At 36.6% G+C, this 20110-nt stretch overlaps 1 protein-coding gene across 5 annotated transcripts in view; it reads right to left on the bottom strand.

Annotated features, from left to right (window-relative positions):
* The window catches only part of LAMA2 (laminin subunit alpha 2), a 610905-nt gene that overhangs the window by 166292 nt on the left and 424503 nt on the right, over positions 1–20110 (bottom strand). For all 5 annotated transcript variants that reach the window (XM_034669120.1, XM_034669119.1, XM_034669121.1 and 2 more), the window contains 3 exons: positions 14102–14236; positions 9632–9756; positions 3147–3233 (listed from right to left, as the gene is read on the bottom strand). In XM_034669120.1, coding sequence (XP_034525011.1) covers positions 3147–3233; positions 9632–9756; positions 14102–14236 — 347 coding nt within the window. The remainder of the gene's footprint in view (positions 1–3146; positions 3234–9631; positions 9757–14101; positions 14237–20110) is intronic.

Raw genomic sequence — 20110 nt, 5'->3', positions numbered from 1 at the left:
CCATAACTAGGCTTTTATACATTTGTGGTTTTAATTATTTTATTTCCAATGTAAGATTATAAATGCTCAATGAAAGTACCATTTAAATATGTCCGCTTAAATTCTTTCTTAACATTTGCAGGTGAAAGAATTCTATTCTAAGCAGGTTGAGATTGATTAAATGCTCAGAGTTAATTACAAAAGTAGCAAAGATAAAACATAGGGAGTGGTTTCCTATGTTACAGGGACAATCAAAACATGCAAGCAATTTTAGAACTGAGCCGATGAACTTAGGCAGGTCACAAGGTGTTTTAAATGATTTAAGGAGTTCTCAGAAGTGGAACAAATTTATTTGGAAAGTTACAATAAAAATTTAACCAAGACCTTTGGTTTAATTTAGCTGAATAAAAGCAATTTTTCAGGGAAATATAACTTGATCATTTATATGTGAGAGATGATGAATGGAAAGCTGTAACAACATTTGAGAACTGTGAAAACAATTCAAGCCATTCACATTTGATAGTATATGCCCCTGTTCATCTATATGCTATATGAACTGTCAACTCCTATTGATTAAACATTAATGGATATGAAAAAAATAAATTTTCTATAATCACTCTGCCTTAAGACAGTAATTGTCATTTTAGTGCACCCTTTCAGTCTTTTCTATATACATGCTTTCATAGATACTGGGAACTCCAATTTATAAATGTGGTATACTACCAAACATTTTTTTCATAAATTACTTCAGATAATACCCTCGGTCTCCAGAGATGCTTTTAGTCCTCATCTTACCGGTATTTACAAGGGCATGAAATGAATATTAGCCTAACCATGAATACCAAAGCACATAAAAAAATATATATAAATATATATATATGTTCAAATGTTGTATATATTGCCAAAACAAATGGAAATATTTTTGGGTTTTTGCATTGCTTTGAATTACTTAATTGCTATTAATTTCTGTTAGCACAGAGTGTGTGGATGTACTGCTATATATATCCAAGTATTAGATATTCTGTTTAGAGTTACCACATGCAGAATTATTTGGAAATATCATTTGCAAACCTGTAGAAACTTCATTGGAATTAACAAACTTTAAGTTCATTATTTAGTTATCTACTTACTTCCATTATTAACACAACCATTGCTGGTTATATCAAAAGGAGACTTTTAAATGGCTAATGATAAAATTAATTAATATTGGTTTATATTTGCAAAGAGATTGATAATTAAGGAAGTGCCCCCTAGAAGAACCCAGCAAAGGGGTGGGGAAAGAAGGGCATGGAAAAGAAATAGAAAAAGAAAAAAAAAAAGAAAAAGAAAAAGAAAAAAATCCAAGCAATGGTACGATTTCAGGCGATGTCCAGGTCTTAGTCTGATTCCATGGAAAACTCTGGAACAAGCATAAGCATAAGCATTCAGACTTTGTACTCCCACAGTAGTCAGTCATTGGCTATGGACCACTGGAGGAAGGGCGGTAAATTCTCAGGCCTTCTTGCCCCTCCTATGGGAGAGAAGGCTTCCATGTAGGCACTTAGGCAGGGCACTCTACACATTTAATCTTCACAATGTTAGTGTAAAGTAAGTAGAGCATCAGCTATTCTGATACTATAGGTTAAAAAATGGAGGGAGGGGACCTAGCTAAGTTAGTGGAGCTAGACTAAGTCCATGGATAAAAACTTTATATTATTATCAATTAATGCTAAAATTATCATGTGTGTATAATGTAAATAGTTAGTTACTTTAGAGATAATACCTAAAACACTGAAAATGGTGGTGATAAGCTTCAATATCCAGGATACTGATCTTACAGAAAATATGGACCCAGAAGATATTAATTACAACCTTACTTAGATAGTCAGTCTGGAACTTTGTTTCTGAATTTACATTTGTATTACAATTAGTATTCAATTTAATAGCTACATAAATGCATTATCAGATTTTGTAAAAAAAAAAAAATGAACAAGGGGTAGGTGGGTGGAGGGATGGATTAAACAGGTAATGAGGATTAAGAGTGCACTAGTGGGGGTGCCTGGGTGGCTCTGTTGGTTAAGTGTCTGCCTTTGGCTCAGGTCATGATCCCTAGAGTCCCAGGATAGAGTCCCACATGGGGCTCTCTGTTCAGTGGGGAGTCTGCTTCTCCCTCTCCCTTAGCCTCTCTCCCACCTAGTGCTTACTCTCTCTCACTCATTCACTCTTTCAAATAAATAAATAAAATCTTAAAAAAAAAAAGAGTACACTTGTGATGAGCACTGGGTGTTGCATGGAAATGTTGAATCACTAAATTGTACACCTGAAACTAATATTACACTGTATGTTAACTGACTGGAATTTAGATAAAAACTTTAAAAAAACTTTAAAAAATATGGTGAGAAGCAGCACTTAAATAATATTGTTTGCTTATTGGAAAGGAGAACCAACTAACAAACACTTTATTGTTTGTGTTGTTCTTCTTTTTTTTTTTTAAAGATTTATTTATTTATTTATTTGACAGAGATAGAGGCAGCCAGCGAGAGAGGGAACACAGCAGGGGGAGTGGGAGAGGAAGAAGCAGGCTTCCAGCGGAGGAGCCTAATGTGGGGCTCGATCCCTGTGAACGCCGGGATCATGCCCTGAGCCAAAGGCAGACGCTTAACGACTGAGCCACCCAGGTGCCCCTGCTTGTGTTATTCTAATTAAGAATGCTTGATACATTTATATTTTGAATTCTGTTGACATTTGGTGGCATAGTACCATAATGCTCAGAACAGTGACATGCACTGTTAGCCAATATTTTCCAGTGGATTAAGATGAGAATTATGGGTAGCCAGCTTTTTATCATTGTTAACTACTGATAATATACAGACATATAGATATGTATCCACTAGATATACAGATAGATAGATAGAGACATATATGTGCACTGGTATAGATATATAGATATGCATACACTAAAACATAAATTAGATAACTGTGAAATAATTTGACATCTTTGAGAAAGTCTAAATGTAAGATGGAAATAAACAACTGTCTTCGGAGAAAGTCTACAGATATAAAAATAAAAAATAGTGTGGAAAGCATATGAACTACTGGAGAAAAGGAAAATAAATCATGAGAATAATGAACACGTTTCTGTTGTGATCCTTTATTGTATGATCTCTAGGTTTCACAACTGTACATACCGTTCACAGTACTGGCCTGCGTATCCCCGTGGGCAGGCAGTGCAGCGGTAATCATCTAGGCCTTCCGTGACACAAGAAGGGCTAAAACTGAATTGGAAAGAAAAAAAAAAAGATTGTAAAAAATCTTTTAACCTATTTATTTTATATATTTAAGTAATTCTGCCCATTATCCAGATGATTGGAACTTATTTTGGGGGTAGTTACAAATGACCTATTTTTAATTATTTATGTTTCTAGTCAAGGGTAGGATATCACCACAAAATACTACCGATAATAGTCGACAAATAAATATGGTCGGTTTTTAATGAATTTGCAATGCCTCACACTGACTGTGTAAACATTTTGAAATTTTAATAATTATACAACCATAAAAATATTAAACATCCAGCAAGTATTCTGTTTGTCATAAATTGAAAGAAAAATATGACTAGAATTCATGCACATTTGTCTGATAGCAGAATAAGTATTACTGCATATTTTTCAAGTAAAAAAAAAAAGGGTCCTAAAAGCTATATAATTTTTTTTTCTGAAAACTTAGCCCGAATTGCCAGTAGCACTTCAACACATGAAGTGTGAATAAATATTTCACTTAAAATAAGAGTGCCTTTTCTAATTTACATACAGATTTCAAACTAAATTTATTTTAAACACAAAGTAATGTGATTTAGTGTGAGGAAAGAAGGGAAAGCTCTGCACATGAAAAGGAATAAAATTTTCTGACAACTTTATGATCTTTTCTATTAAGTAGGTCTTATATAACTTGCCTGTTCTCACTACGGCACTGGTAGACCACAGCCAGTCTAGCTTTGCCAGGATTTCTGACCATCTTAACTATAAAAGAAACACTAAACAAGACTTGGAAACTAATCTGTACTAACATGTAATTTTAGGTTGTTACAAACTTCTTTCAAATGTAAATAGAGGATTCCCACTAGATAAAACTGCATGATGCACCGGAAACTTAGAAGGAAAAAAATAATATATTTGTTGCAAAATGGTAATGCTGTGAACGCTATTTTTCTTTTTGTTGGTCTGCTAAAGAAGTTGCTGTTGAAAAAGATATATTGTGTATAGACTAGGGCCACAACTCCTTCAGTCAGCTGCCATTACGACCCTACTTTAACTGTCCTCTAGTGCACTGAATCAATAGTACATGAATGAGCAATAAACTCTAACCTTTGCGAAATACGTGAACAAATTGATCTACTACTCACAAACTCATTATCCAAAAAATTTATTTATTATTTATTTTTTATTTATTTTTTATTTTTTTGCCTTTGCAAAATAGGTCCGCAAATTGACACATTCTGGCAAGCGTTTAGCTCTCTCAGTTAAAAGCTTGGTGCTGAGTGCATCTGTACACACACACACACACTCATATATCACATTTTGAACTCATATATATATATATACACATACACAAGCTACATATATATACATATACTATATATATATATATATATATATAGGCACTTGGAAACAAGTTTTTAGACATTTCAAGTGAAAATCTAGAGAGCCAACCTAATTAAATTATAATCCTTTACACTAATATATCTGTCTCAATTACTATGCAAGAATGTTAGCATTCTTCTTGAATAGTGGGTATAAACTTTTTTGAATTACGACATTATGGTGTGTTGAACTTTTTCCTTAAATAACATATAAGGACTTAAGAAGGAGGGCATAGGGATCACAACTTCCTAAGTTAGAGTTGATTCTTTCTGCTCACAACTCCCTCATCTACTCTCCATTCTCATATTATCTGCAGGGCCACCCAGAAACCCTATGCTTTTCTCTTGGAGGCCATCTTAGACATTTACTTATGTCTGCTAATTCCAAATTCACCCAAGAGAGTTTCTGAGATTTAGAGTCTGCTAGTCTGTGTTGTTCCTGTGGATACTACAGAGATGAAATGGCTTTCCGGATCCCCCATCCCCTTGCCCCTTTTATCCCAGTTCACTGGTTGCTTTGTTTCAGTCTCCTTTGCTGAATATACATCATGTCCTTGACCTCTTTATGTGCCCTACAGTTCAGTCTTCAGATTTCTCCTACCCTATCTTGCCCTCTCCCCTAAATGAAATGATCTCATTCAGTCTTAAAACCTTTGCATCTACCCTAAAAAGCTGAAACTGAGTTTCCCCCTCCAAAACAATCCCACTGGCCTTTCTATAATTTTCCCCATCTCCTCCATGGTCACTCTGTGCTCCCATTTGTTCGGCCATAAACTACAGACTCAACTTTGTCTCCCATATCTCACATTCCACATACACTACCTGAAACTGCCGCTCCTGTCGCCATCACTAACACCATCGCATTTCCCTGTTCCAAGCCACCTCTTGCCATTGGAAGACTGTTAGCAGTTAGGACATTTCAGTAGCCACTGGAGCTTCCCTGAGTCATATCTTGGGCATGATTCCCCTGACACCATTCACTCTGAGCCATCTGCTCTAGATCCATGCTGTCTGCCAAGCATGGGCCAGTCTCCGGGACAGCATACTCGTTTTTTTCCTCTGGTGGACTACTCTTCCTCCAGGCAGTCACATGGCTTTCCCCATTACTTCATTCATCTCTGCACAAGCCTTGTTTACAAAGATCTTCATTGAGGCCCTCCGCTAAAAGGGCACCCCAGCCACTCCCAATTCACTGAGGCTGCTCTATTTTCCCTGGTAGCACTTGCACTGTCTGATATGACATTATACATCTACTCGTGTTTTGCTCAGCTTTATTGAAGTACAACTGGCAGATAAAATTGTAATATAATTAAAGTGTGCATGTGATGATTTAATATACATATATGTACAAATTAATTAACACATCTATCACCCCCACATACCTACCTTTTTAGAACACAGGTTCTATTTGCTTAGCAAATTTCAATTATACAAAAAAGTATTATCAACTACAGTTACCAAGTTACATATTGGATCCTAGATCTCATTCATCTTATAACTGGAAGTTTGTATCCTTTTACCAGCCTCTCTCAATTTCCCCTACTGCCCACTCCCTGGCAACCACCATTCCACACTCAGTTTCTATGAGTTCATATTTTTTTTAATTCCACACTTAAGTGAAACCACACAGTTTCTGTCTTTCTCTGTCTGGCAAAGATGGTGGGCATGTTTGGGAAAGAACAAAGGACTCCAACATGGCATCACTGTAGAAGGGAGGAGAAGGCATTGAAGGGAGAAGGTGGTCAGATTGTAGATGGTAGAGGGTTTCATCTACTCTGCTGAACAATATCTGACCTTTCATTGAGTAGGTGGTGGAAAACCCTTGAGCCACACTGCATTGTCACGATGGTTAACAGTTTGCCATATTTGTCTTGGTAAGAAATATTGAAACACTAATGCGTGGAAGTTAGTAATCACTCACCGCCCCTTACTCCTCGTTTTTCATTGGCTGCAGATCGAAGCCACTGAAGAGAGGTATCTAGGCCTCCTCCAACTGCAGTTCAGAATTTATTTTTATATCTTGGGAAGAAGGGCCTCTCTTCTTTGCCCTGGCTGGTTTCTTTGCTTTGTATTTTAACTCTTCCCTTCTTACCACACACAGGTCTTTGCTTTGTTAATTAATGTGCTATGCTTTAGGTGGTGATATGAGTGGGTCATGAAATCACTCTAGTAGGTTTGGACTAAAATTTCTTCTAATATATATATATATATATTTCTTCTAATATATATAAAGTATACATATACATATATAAAGCATATGTATGTATATATATACATATATATAAAGTATATATATATAAAGTATATATATGAATACATGTGTATGTATATTCATATATATGTACTTATATTTTATATTATACACACAGAAGTTTTTCATGTACCAAGTTAGGATATAAAAAAATGATTTCTTAAAATGGTTGCTGTTAAAAAAGTTTGAAAGCCCCTGAACTAGCCACTTAGATTTAGTATTTTGATTCTTAGAGGGTCCTTTACATAAAAATAAATTAAACAAATCACAGAAAACAAAAATTAAAACACACCTTTTTATTGATCCTGCTAACCAATCAAGGTAGCAGCACTCTTTCTTTTTCCTTCTTGAAAATTACTAATGCTATTAACTGACATCCTTGTAACATGTTTGTTTCCATGATTGACTGTCAAAACTCCTCCATGACGCTCACAGGTCAAGGCTCCCCTGCGTACTCAGGCTTCTCTGAGAACAGCTGCTTTTCTCACTGGGGGTGTCCTTAGCCAGTGTGGGCTCCATTCCCTTGCCTCCGCAACAGCTCCTGTCTTGGCTCGTCTTTCTTTTCTGGTTTCTCTTGTGTAAGGAATTCTGTCTTTCCTTCTTTCCACATGCTCCGCTTGGGCAGCATAACCCTGGGAAATCTTATCCAATTTTAAGTCATTTATTAACATATCTCTTCCTTCATCTGCCCTTCCAATTCTATTTCCATTTTCTGCAGCTATTTGCATATTTCCATTTGGACAGATCTTTCATATCAATTTTAACCTGTTTGGAACATAAATTGTCCGTCCTCCGCAGCAACTCTCTCCTGGTTTCCCTATTTCGGTTAATCGCACTACCATTTTTGAGGTCAACCTGGCTAACAACTTTTGGCTTCAACTCCTGCCTGGCCCGAACCTCTCATGTCTAATTAGTTAGCACTTCTGGAAGGCTACATTCAGCAACGCTCTCACACCTGTCCCCTCCTCTCCCTTCCTGTTACTATCGCCTACCTTCACATTCTTATTATCCTTTGCCTAAGTTAGTGAAATAGCTTATATTAATCGTGCTCTTCACTTTTTTTCTTTTCCTGTTTTAATTCATTTTACTTAGCTCTCTCATAACAGTCTTCCTAAAGTGTGGCTCTGGTCATATTAACCTTTTTATTTGTTTGTTTTAACTAAAAACGTGCAGTGTTTCCTCATTACAAAGAAAATTAAATAGCAATTTCTTAGATGGGTATTCAAGGATTTCTATAACATGGCCTCCATTCTCCTGCTCATTTTCATCTGCAATTATGAATTCTATTTGAACTCCATGCTCCAAACTCTTACTTATTAGTTCTTAAACGTGAAGAACTGTGTTTTTTGTTTCCTAAGCTTTTGTTCATGTAATTTCTTGCTATCTCCTCCGGTAAAAACCTTTCAATTCACTGTTTATGATCTATTATAAATGCTACTATTTCTTTCAATATGTTCTTGAGGCTTCCAAAATCAAGTGTAGTATTTTGTACCTTTGAATTCCCTTGACATTTAAGTTGACTTCTCTTAAGACACACATTTTATTGTGAGCCTTTTCAACAGATGTTATGCTTCATTGTTATCAAAGAAGTTATCAGTTAATTACTGAATCTTTCTATCCAATGGCTCACATTTTAATAACAATACAATAAATAACAGTCTCTTGTTTAAATCTAGTCATTAGAGGAAGATTAGGGGAAGGAAAATAGAAATAATGGTATTTTTCATACACCTAACTACTTGCTGCTTGGATGAACCAAAAAAACACGTATTTTATCCTTGTCAATATCCCATTTACCTGAAAATTTACATTTGACAAAAGACCTGTGATTCTCTAAAGCAAAAAAAAGAGGAACTTACAGAAGAAAGGGGGACAATTTACATGAAAATGTTTTCAGAATGTATATAAAGCCAGTGAGGAAGGATAAAAGAAAAAAAAAAACTTGAGTGGGGGAGGGAAATAATAAATTTATCTAAGTTGCTTTGTGGTTCTCATATACTCAAGAAAAGGTGTCCAGGATTCTAATTCTGAACAAACTGCCATACATTCCTTTCAAAAACAAATTCTTAGAGAAAAAACTGCCCTACCAGTTAGAGATTGAGATCTATAAATCACTTACACTTTCAGGTAGAACCAGACTTTGCAACAAGGGTTTTCATCAATATCTAAACCAATGCAGAATGTGCAGAGAGCACTGAAATAAGATATTCTAGCTTTTGTCTCCCCTTATGGCTGTGTTTCCATGGTACCAAGCTCAGACCATCTTAACAGAACAGGGCTGTGATTCTGGGAAATATGGACTTATTTGGAACATAAAAATAAATCACCCCCTTTAACTATTTCTTCAATTATTTTCTTAATAACTCTTTACAAATTGTGAATTAAACACACAACACAAGTGGAAGGAGTCACAAAAGTCACATAATAGGCACCCAAACTTCAGAGCTGAGTTATTGCAGGACTATATGCAAATACAAGACCCTTATGAAAGTGTATAAAATTACACACATGTGTACATTTATTTCATAAACATAAATTATGTCAATATTAGTATTTACATTTTAATTATTAAGTATTATTTACTTGGGACAGGCTTTTAATGGAAAAATAAACCACAGAGCATTATGGATTCACTTTTGTCATGTTTTTATCTTGTTTAAAAAAAAATGTCTATCTTAAACTGAGATTTTGTCTACATGGAAAAAGTAGTTAAATCATAGAAAGCCCATGTACTACACAGATGGTGCTACTGATTGGGAAATATGGTAATTTCTCAATCTTACTTGTTGCTGGAAGAAATTAGAGGGCAAGCACATTGCTGACAGTCATTTGGCAATCCCCTGACAATTCCATAATATCCAAGAGCACATCGTTCACAGAAGTCACCAGCAGTGTGATGTTGACAATTCTGTAAAGGAAAAGGGAGAAGTTTGTTTTCATTTGCTGAGAGTTAAAAAGTAATTTATCATACAGCTTCCCACCTATGAGTATCTCAAGAACTCTTTCAATGATATGTATGTCTCTGTGTGTTCACAGGAGCATATATATAGATATATATATGGATATATATATATATCCACTTTAGGGGAAGAGGGAGAGGGTGCATGCAGGGGTGGGCTGGGAGAGGGGAAGAGGGAGAGAGAAAATCTTAAGCAGTCTCCATGCCCAGCACAGGCCCTGACTCAGGGCTTGATCTCACCACCCTCAGATAATGACCCTGAGATCATGACCTGAGCTGAAATCAAGAGCCAGACACAGAGCCACCCAAACGTCCCTTGATATACATATATTTAAAGAAGTTCTTTCATAAGAGAAACTAATACCGGGCTGTTGTAGCTATACTGACAATGAGAATTTCCTTTCTCTTTTTCCTATATAAATCTCTGTATAAATTTTTCTCTTACTGTAATCTGGGGACATACTTCACACATTTCTATAATTTATTATATCATCTGGCCATTTATGTTTTTTCTAGAACGGTGCTAGAAAAGTACTAAAAATCCTGGGACCTTGGTACATGCCTGTTAGTGGACTTTCTGAAACCAAACCAAGGTGGAAAGCATAAATATTTTAAGAGGCAACAAGAGGCAAAACAAAACAAAACAAAAAGTCTCCCTAGTTACTACACTAAGAATGTTATCCATCTACTTCTTGCCAGATGTTGATAACTCTTTATAAATAGAGAGGACTCAATCTGAAACGAGGCATCCCAGGTCAATATTTTCTTTTTCATGTTCGCATAGTAAGAGACACTCAGGTTATATGCTTTAAGACATTTCCATAAGGAAATGAGAATAGTTTCAGAATACTCTGTAGTTTTGTAATTAGAGTTCTCATAAAGTAGAATTATACTTAACACACTGCAATAATTCATGCAATAAGGACTTAGAGTTACATGCCAGGTACTGAGAGGAATCAAGTGAGAGGAAAAGGTAAAATGACATCCAATCCTATACTAATTTACTTCTACTTTGGGAAAATAATTTTAAAAAATAGCAAATAAGAAACAAGGCAGCAGGACTGCAATATTGACTGCTGTGTAGTGGAAATGTGATACTTGACTTTGGGAGTTGAGAAAAAGGAGGAAAAAGAAGAATATGGAATTGCATTTTAGCTTGATTTTATAACACAGGGTTTGGACTGGTCAGAAGGATGACCTCTTATAAACAATATCAAAAGAAAAGTTGAGAAGCAAAGAAGTCAGTAATAAAATAGCTGTCTATGTTAGTGAACTGATCTGAACAACTCAGCTGGAGCCAACAGAGACACCCGTGGGCTCCATATTGAACTTGGCCCACATCCCATATGCTGGGCTTTTGGCTTCATTCAATCAAGAAACACATATTTACTTTTCATGTGTGTTCTAAAAGCCAGACAATATTTGGTATGGTATGTGTGGTCATTCACAACACACAGTACCTGAAGTCACTTCCTCTACAGACATTACCATGGGATTATAAATTTTTTTAAGAACTTCTCTTAACTCTTTTTTCAGAATTTTTGCTCTCGCATGGGGTGAAATCATGACAATACCATGATGAATTTTAGGTCATTGTTTTGTTTTGTTTTTTACATTTTGGGGGCTCTATTTGAAAATACATCATACCACTTAGAGATGCCTTTTATAATAATGTAAAATGGATCCAGTTTCTTATATAATAGGATACTAATCTCAAATACTCTCAATGTCCACCTCACTCTCAGCAGACGACAGCCCCCTATTTTCAGAGAAAAGGAAGCACTCATTTGAATGTTGCCTCAGCTTCTTGTGAAAGACTTGCCATCTGTCTTGCAGTACTTTCCCTCCCTTTAACATTTATTTCTGCCCATATGAAGTGGTGTTTGTCCTTGTCTAAAGCTACTCTCTTCCTAAACTGGATTCCTTGCCTTTTTGCCTCCCCCTTTTCACCAGCATCTGCATTTTTCCCTTTTTCGCTCATTTTTCCCATCAGCATTTGAGGTTGGCCCAGACTTCCCTAGCTCAAAAATATCTCCGGGGCCTCAGGTCTCTGGAAATTTCCATCCTTTCTTTGATAAGCATTTTAAAAGCATTGTTTACATTCCTGATTTCTATTTCCTTATCTCCCTTCAGCTCTCTGCACTTTAAAAAAGGTTCTCATGTCACCATGTCGCCAGGCTCACTGATAAGATCTTTGTTGATAAATCAAAATTTACTGACAGTAGTTAAGTCCTCATGATACATGAATTTTCTGCAGGAGCTAATATTTCTGGCTACTCTTTGAAATTTCTCTTCCTATGGTTTCTTAAATGGTATGGTCTGCTGATTTTTCTCCTAACTCTATGGCTACTCCTCTTTATGCCCCTTCATGGACTCTTCGTCTCTTTCTGTATAATAACATTGGTGCCTTTGATTCTAACTTTGGCCCTCACCTCTTTATTTTTATCTTTGTCTTACACACAGTACCTTGGTGATTTCATCCATTACTATGACTTTAGAGGTCACCTACTTGCCAAAAACTCTAAATTTTATATATTCAGGCGTGATATCTCTAATGAGTTCTAGACTTACATTTCCAAATGCTTCCTGGATAGCACTTATTGCATAACAAAAGCACCTTGAATTTGAAATATCGAAAATTAAGCTCATTTCTGTTTAAACCTGCTAATACTTCTGTATTGTCCAACTCATCTGGGGTCACTATCACCTGCTCAATTGCCCAGGCCAGCCATCTAGAGGCCTCTCTCATTCCAGAAAGCCTGTTTGATCACCGTGTTCCATGAGTCTATCACTGTTTCTTTACTTCCTTGTCTTCACTATTTTTATCTGGCCACTCTCATTTTTACCTGGTTTACTGGAACAGAATTTAGCTAAAGATCCTGCTTCTAAATTTTTTTTAGAACTGCAATCAGAATGATCATCTCATAGAACTTATCAAACTATGCCATTCTCTTGCTGGAAAGTCTGCATTAGTTCTTCATTGTTCTCAGGATGAATTGTAAACTTTCCAGCAAGTAAGACCTTTACGATCTGCTTGCTTCCCCTCCAGCCCTACCTCTAGCCACTGCTACCTTTGTATGCTATGTGAAAGCCATATAGTACCATCTGAAATTCTCATATTATGCCATGCTCTCTTTTTCCTCTGGGACTTCTTATATCCAAATCTCTTGTTTTGGAATGTTCTTCCCTTCTCTTACCTGGATAGCACTACACATTTCAGCTCTCATTTTAAATGTTGCTTTCTCTGACAAACATTCCCTGATGTCCTAAGTCTGGGCTAAATGCTCCTTCTAGTTCAACACCGTGACTGAAACATGGCTCCTACCTTCAGACTCAGGTATATGAAGAGTGTGAGGCAAGAGCTACCACTTGGAGGGCTCTAGGGGGAGCAGTATGTCAGGGACGGCAAAATGAACACAACATTAAAGGAAGAGGGAACGTACGTGGGTGGGGGATTTTGCTGAGTTTCTACCTTGAGTTCAGAAATCTCGTTTCAGTAGATGAGGAGAGGTGGGAAATGGGTTTAGCAAATCTGATGTCCAGAGCTGTGTGAGGATTAGAGTCTGGGGGAGTCTGTGTGGTGACATGGCAAGCCTGAATTTCTTGAAAGTTCTGATTGTTCCAAGGTAGACAGCAGTGGTAGAGGGCAGGCTGTTAACATGAATATAACAACAAAAACAAAAGTAGCTGGAATTCTACGGGAAGTGGTTAAATTATGGGATATCTAATCAAAGACTAAGGATTTCAAAGAACATCCAGCAACATAACACGCTCGTAATAGGTACATTTAAAAAAAAGAACATAAAACAGCACCTATGGTATTATATACATCTTATTTACAAACATGCACAAAATTCACAGAAATCTAATACCTAAAATATTAAATGTTTATGTTGAATTTTGGATGACTTTTATCTTTTTTTAATATTGTTTTATAATTTCCAGATTTTTTATAAGTTTATTTTTGTACATAATCAGAAAAAAAAAGCCCTCATATGATTTTTAAATAAATAATAGTGTCCTCAGGTGTTCTCCTAAAACGCCATTAATATTTTATTTCTTGACATGAGCAGTGGTTTTTCCAATGATCAATTTTTAATTACTTTAAAAAACATGTAATATGGTAAATGTCTTTTTTCCCCATATAGTTTATTTCTCACACACACACACACACACACACACACACACACACACACTCCCTGCAGTTTAGCTTGCTCGCCTCTGCACATGATATCTGAGCACGTGTAAAGATAAATGAGCATGGGCCTTATTCAAGAAAGACGCAGGTAAATACCTGGCATTTGGAGGTTTCAGGGTCACACAGGCTGCTGTGTCCATTACACTGACATGGAACGCAGGTGCCCAGAGTTGGTCTAGGAGTGTGGCTACCCGGCTCAGACCACAGTCGATAAAATCCTGGCATGCATGTCTGAAAGAAAAGGAAAGCAATTAGGACAGGCAAGTTATAAATCTTGGTTTAGCAATACTTGGGTTCCTCAGTGGTGAAAAAGGACTTCTTTCCCCTCACCTGCATTAAAGGCAACATCACTTATAAACACAAGGGCCAGTTTTGATTCCTAATGTGTATTTCTCTGTGGTCCTTAGTATACAGAAGGCATCCAAGACCTCAGACCTTAGCAAAGGAGGGCTGTCTTTTGCATATACCACTCAATCTGAAAAAGCTTCAAACAGTCTTTTCCTTGAGAAACAGGTTTATTTTTAAATAAAATTGTCATTTGGACTAAAGAGAGAATTCCAATGTCCTTGACAACCTAAAATCTGCTTTTGCAATGCTTGATGGATAACTAGCTAATGTCCAATGAGACTCAGAGAAATATTAAATAAATAGAAAAGTGTCATGGTTGCATTTTTTATATCGATATAATTTAAAGACGATAAAAGCAAGAAATTCAAAATTCTCATGTCTAGGGAATATTAGGCCACCAATAAAATTTATCTTCCCCTGATCTATTTTTTTCATTTTGCAATAAAAATCTGAGAGCAAACAGAAAACTGCTAGCAAAGCTGACATATGCAGAATCAAGACTTCCATCTTCATTCGGGTTTATTATGCAAATGTATCAAGAAAACATCTCTGGCTTTCGGGAAGGAAGCCCACAGTCCTGAAGAGGTAATGAGAGCAGTCTCAGGTTCCAGGCTCAGTCCTCTTGGTATGCAAAGCTACCATATTTATCAGACACTGTTTGATTTATGAGTTAGAGGTAAGAGTGAGTTCTTCAGATCCCAATGAAGATTATAAAGGGACTGTTTGACCATCTCGGCTATGTCGAGATTTTTTTTCACAGGCTATCTTGCTCCTGCTGCTGAAAGAATGATTGCTGAATAAGCAGGAAAAAAAAAATGCATGAAGAACTTCCTAATGCTTCTGCATTCTTTTGGTTCTGGACTAGGTTGTCCAGAGTGGTATATGCAAAAAGACTCTTTGGAAAAAAGAAAAAGATCAATAGGCAGCACTCTCCTAGCTTATCTTGATTTGGATACTGCAAAAGTACCTCAATTAAGCATTCAATTAAGAGTCTCTCTGCTTTTATCACAGCCTATAAGAAATTTTAATGAGATTAAATAATGTCCCAGCTTTGAGCAAGATGATAAAGAAAATCGGGAACAGTATTCAAAGTATTTTGAGTCTCATTTGTCTTATGGTGGACTTAATCATATATTTTAATAAGTATATTCATATTATTGAAAATCCAGGTTCATAATGCTATTGTTACCAAATAAGGTCTAGAAATTATGGCTGAGGAATTAATTTTAAGAAACTGAAGAAACTATTCAAAGTGTATTTAGAAATATTTCACAGTATGAGTCGTTCCAGTTCTTCAGTATGCTGATTATAGAATAAAACTGGATTTTCTTTACATGGATTTCATCCTTGGATACCTATATAATTATTTTACTGGTGTATTTGGTTGGGGTGTGCGTGTGTGTGTCTGTGTCTGTATGTGTGAATGTGAAAATCACACAAAGAGAGAGTTCTAGGTCCATTTTATACCTCAAACAGAAGTTTAAAACAAGTCTCAGAGGAAGAATAAAGTTCAGTAACAGGACTTTTCATTGAGGAATTGCATGAAATTCATTGTTATAAACTGAAATCTGAAGGTGAGCGGGGCAGGTGAAGTTTACTGCAACACACACCCAATTACCCTTATTACTATGACTCTTCCTGGGAAGGAGAGCAGGACAAAACAGAAAAGCACCTGTAAGGGGAGTCTACACCTGAGCTCCCAGGAGAGATCTGTGTTGGACCTTCTAGGCCTGTCTTTGTGGTTCCCAAACCCAGCTGCACATAGAGTCATCTGAGAATATACTCATACCTGGCTCCACCCCCGGAAATTCTTTTTTTTAACTTTTAATTTTTTAAAAAAAGATTTTATTTATTTTTTGAGAGACAGTGCGGGGAGGGGCAGAGGGTAAGGGAGAGAGAGAATCTCAAGCAGACTCCCCAGCCAGCAAGGAGCCTCGCGTAGGGCTTGATCTCATGACCTTGAGATCATGACCCGAGCCGAAGTCAAGAGTTGGATGCTCAACCAACTGAGCCATCCAGGTACCCCGCCACCTCTAGAAATTCTTATTCAACTGGTTGAGAGTAAGGGCCAGCGTTTGTTTTAAAGCTCCTAGAGGGGTCTAATTGGGAGCCAGAATTGAGAATCACTGGCATGCTCCTCATTCTCTGCTGGTAATGTGTGCCTTTGAAAGGGCATACAGACTCTGATACTGAGCCACAAATGAATATGGAAGCCTTGATTTTACAAGTCAGTTTTTTCTAAGGGATGGAGGCAAGTTGCGTGGCATCATTAAGATGTGGTTTCCCCACCCCACAAATGAGCAGGTGTATTAACTCAGATGATTTCTGAATCTTTAGTTCTAACATTCTAGATTAAATTTTATGTCCTGATAGATTAAATTTCTAAGAGTTAGCAAAGCAAGAGACAATGCAAGAGTTAGAACCTGAAAACACTCTTTAAAGGAATTGGATGTATTTATTCCATCTTAATCCCCTCCTTTCTGGGATTCTTTTTTGTATTCATTCTTTCCACTTTTTGGTATTTTTGAGAGTTTTTCAGTATCAGATGTTCTCAGTGAACTGGGGCAACATTTATGAGAATGATTATGCTTGAGTCGGAATAAAAAGAGGAAAGATAATAGCTATTTTTTTCAAGTCCTATCGACAATCCTTTCTGAAACAAAATGGAGAATTTAAGAAAAGCAAATAAACACTGTCCCTTTTTTTTCAACTCAAACTTTTCCAAAGTTCTCTTTCCTTGTGCTAAAGTTATTCATAGCTCAATTGTCTTCTGCTGTCCTTCTATCTTTATTTGCATAATATGGCATCTCATCAAAATGTTCAAATCTCATTTGCACAAAATGTGGGAGGATGGAGACAAAGAGAATAGAGAACCCACAGCTCCAGGTGCAGAGTTACACAACATCTCCCACCTCTCTCCTTAGACTTTAACAAGAGCGCTTGGGCCGTTGCCAATGGAAACCCTATCTTCTATCTTTACACCGGTCTTGCAACCGGGTAATCTTTGGTTTCATTCTCGTTCATCACTTACTAATACAATATTACACAGGTGTTGAACACTGCGGGCTGCAGTTTCCTCACTTGGAACATAAGGATGTTGTAGAACATCAGAGTTGAGTACGTAAGTCCATCTAGGTTTTTTTAAACAAATTTAACAGGGCTCGAATTGCAGTTTTGCTGTTTTCTAGCTGTGTGGTCATGGGCAGGTTTTGTACCCTGCCTGGGCTTCCATTTCCCCACCCATAACATGGGGATCATAATATGTACTCAATGTTGGTGTAGACTTATTAGGAAACATGGTTGGTGTTGTGCAGGATACAGTAAGTATTCAGTAAACCGTAAGTTGTTTTTTCTTTTGTAAGGTTGTTGTGAGGATTAAATAAGATGATGTATGGTTAGTGCTTCACATACAATAAATCAACATAGATGCCTCTATTCCAGAAAATTTTTAAAAATATAGTCACTGAAGACAGACTAAAAATAAAAACAACAGTAATTGTTCTCCATTGCATTGGGTAACAGAATATCCATGTCTACCTACTTCCCCATACCATGTGCCTCGATATTTTCATGCACATGAAAACAGTCTTTGGGTCTTCCACATATAACAAAAGTGGTAAAGGTGTCCCAAGAGATGTGCGTATGGGAGAAGAAAAGTCTATTTTCACTATTTTGTCCTCTGACTTTTATGAGTTGATAATAGGGATTCATTTTGGGGAGATGTAAAAAGTTATTTTTAGTAGCCAAAAATAACAGCTCCTGAATGGTGACCCAGTAGCCAGCAACCACTCAACTGTGAGCCAGAAGCCCTACTGTAACACGAGGGTGAGGAGACGGGAGCTGAGGCGCACAACATACAAGCTAGAGATTGTCTGCAACAATTTATCACCATGATCTTATTGCAGAGAACCAACCACACACTCAGTACTGACTATTTCCATTTCCAGTTTAGGTCAGCTTAGGTCAGTCAGGCAATCACGTGAACTCAGACAATGGTAAGAAATGACTGTAAACTCAATGGTTCCCATACCAACAAACGTGGTAAGGAAATTGAGCCCTTCATTTGATTTCTAAAGGGAATCTGATCTTTACTTCAAATCATAGATTGTAATAAGTGAGTATTTCTAGAACTAACACTCTCAAGGGACAGGGCCAAAGCGTCATAAGATGACAGGCAACAGGCAAAGGCTAAGTGTCTTTACAATTGGCTATATTTTCAGCAGTAACTAACACTTAATTCTATTTATTTGCAAGCACATTTTGGGTAAAGACGGGAAATGAAGAGCTTGTACATGCAAATGTCTCTAGAATACCATACATTTGGCAAAAATATCGTAAAGGAATTGCTTTGTGTATTCATGACCCAAAGCACATGTTACTGGAATGGGAGGTATTATTTCAAAACTGTCTTAGCTCTTGCTTTGACAATTAGATTTTATGCTTGGGTAATTACACTTTAGAATCAAGATGAATTATAAATAAGATGTATAATGGATTAGAGGCAATGGGATGTGGAGAACACCTCAGGCACCTTATTATGAGAGACAGGCCTTTATCCCCATAATCTCAACACTAGGATATTACTGTAATTATTGTCTGTAAATAGGAGCTTAAGTGAAATTCACAGGACATAGGTGAAGCCACCAGTGCAGATGCTGGGTTGTATGTGTTCCTAGTTCTCTTAATCTTCTCCGTTTATCAGTTTCCTTATTTGTGCTAATATATATTTTCACATAACGATGGAAAATTACTAAGATTAATGGAAAAGCATGTTTTAGAATATGCCATTTAAAAGGCCTACCAATCACAGCAAAAAGAGTTTTTAACATTTAAAATCCAGAATGGAAGGTAGACTGCATTAAAATAATTTGCTACTCTACTCACATTTTTATTTGTAAGCAAACAGTATTCTTTGAAATACATGCAGAAAGAAGTATAGCTGTGGTAGCTTTCGCTTCAAGACGGCTGAAGGTCAATCTTGACTACTTACACAATACCTTTTATAGCAAAATAATATTGCAGAATCAGAGAATTCTAGAATTTCAAAACCGAATCTGTTAATTTATAGATTGGATACCTATAAAGCAACAAAGGCCTATAACAATTAAAGAATTGACCAAGGTCACACAGTAAACCAACAGTATGCCAAAATGCTTCTTGGGATAAAATTCCACTTGTCTAGAAAAATCTCAAGTTCTTTCTGTCTTCTGTCTTTAAGTCTTTTATACTCATTGGAAAGGTAGCATGTTTTATATGTGCCACATTCACTGTCTCACTGCTCCCATGTACACTGTGTGCACATATGTGTATGTTGGTTGGTTGTGCATATAAGTGCAATATATACACTTACTAGTATGTGTACAAGTGCATTATGTATATGTAGGAGTTATGACTTCATAACGAGCTGGATTATTTGATTATTTATTAGATAAAAACAGACACATTCATATGAATATCGCCCATCAGAGCAGCCACAAATTTATAAAATTATTCCAAAGACGTTTCACAGATATTTGCAGTTATTCTTATGATATTGTTCTCTGAACAACATGGAATTTATATAATGATAACTAACTTGAATAGCATTTCAGTTTATAATAGGACCTTCACACACACATTTTCACTGAAATCAATCCTCATGATGACTGTACAGGTAAAAATCCTAAGGGCCAGCAGCAAACAGAGTAAATACCCTGTCTAAGGTGGAGCTAGGGAGGATTCACTGAAACCAAACTCCTTTTCTTTACATCATAGTAT

The sequence above is a fragment of the Ailuropoda melanoleuca genome, chromosome 10, assembly GCF_002007445.2.
Source record: "Ailuropoda melanoleuca isolate Jingjing chromosome 10, ASM200744v2, whole genome shotgun sequence".
Classification (NCBI taxonomy): domain Eukaryota; kingdom Metazoa; phylum Chordata; class Mammalia; order Carnivora; family Ursidae; genus Ailuropoda; species Ailuropoda melanoleuca.
Note: the sequence above shows the minus strand (reverse complement) of the source record. Positions and strands in the feature narration are given on the sequence as shown.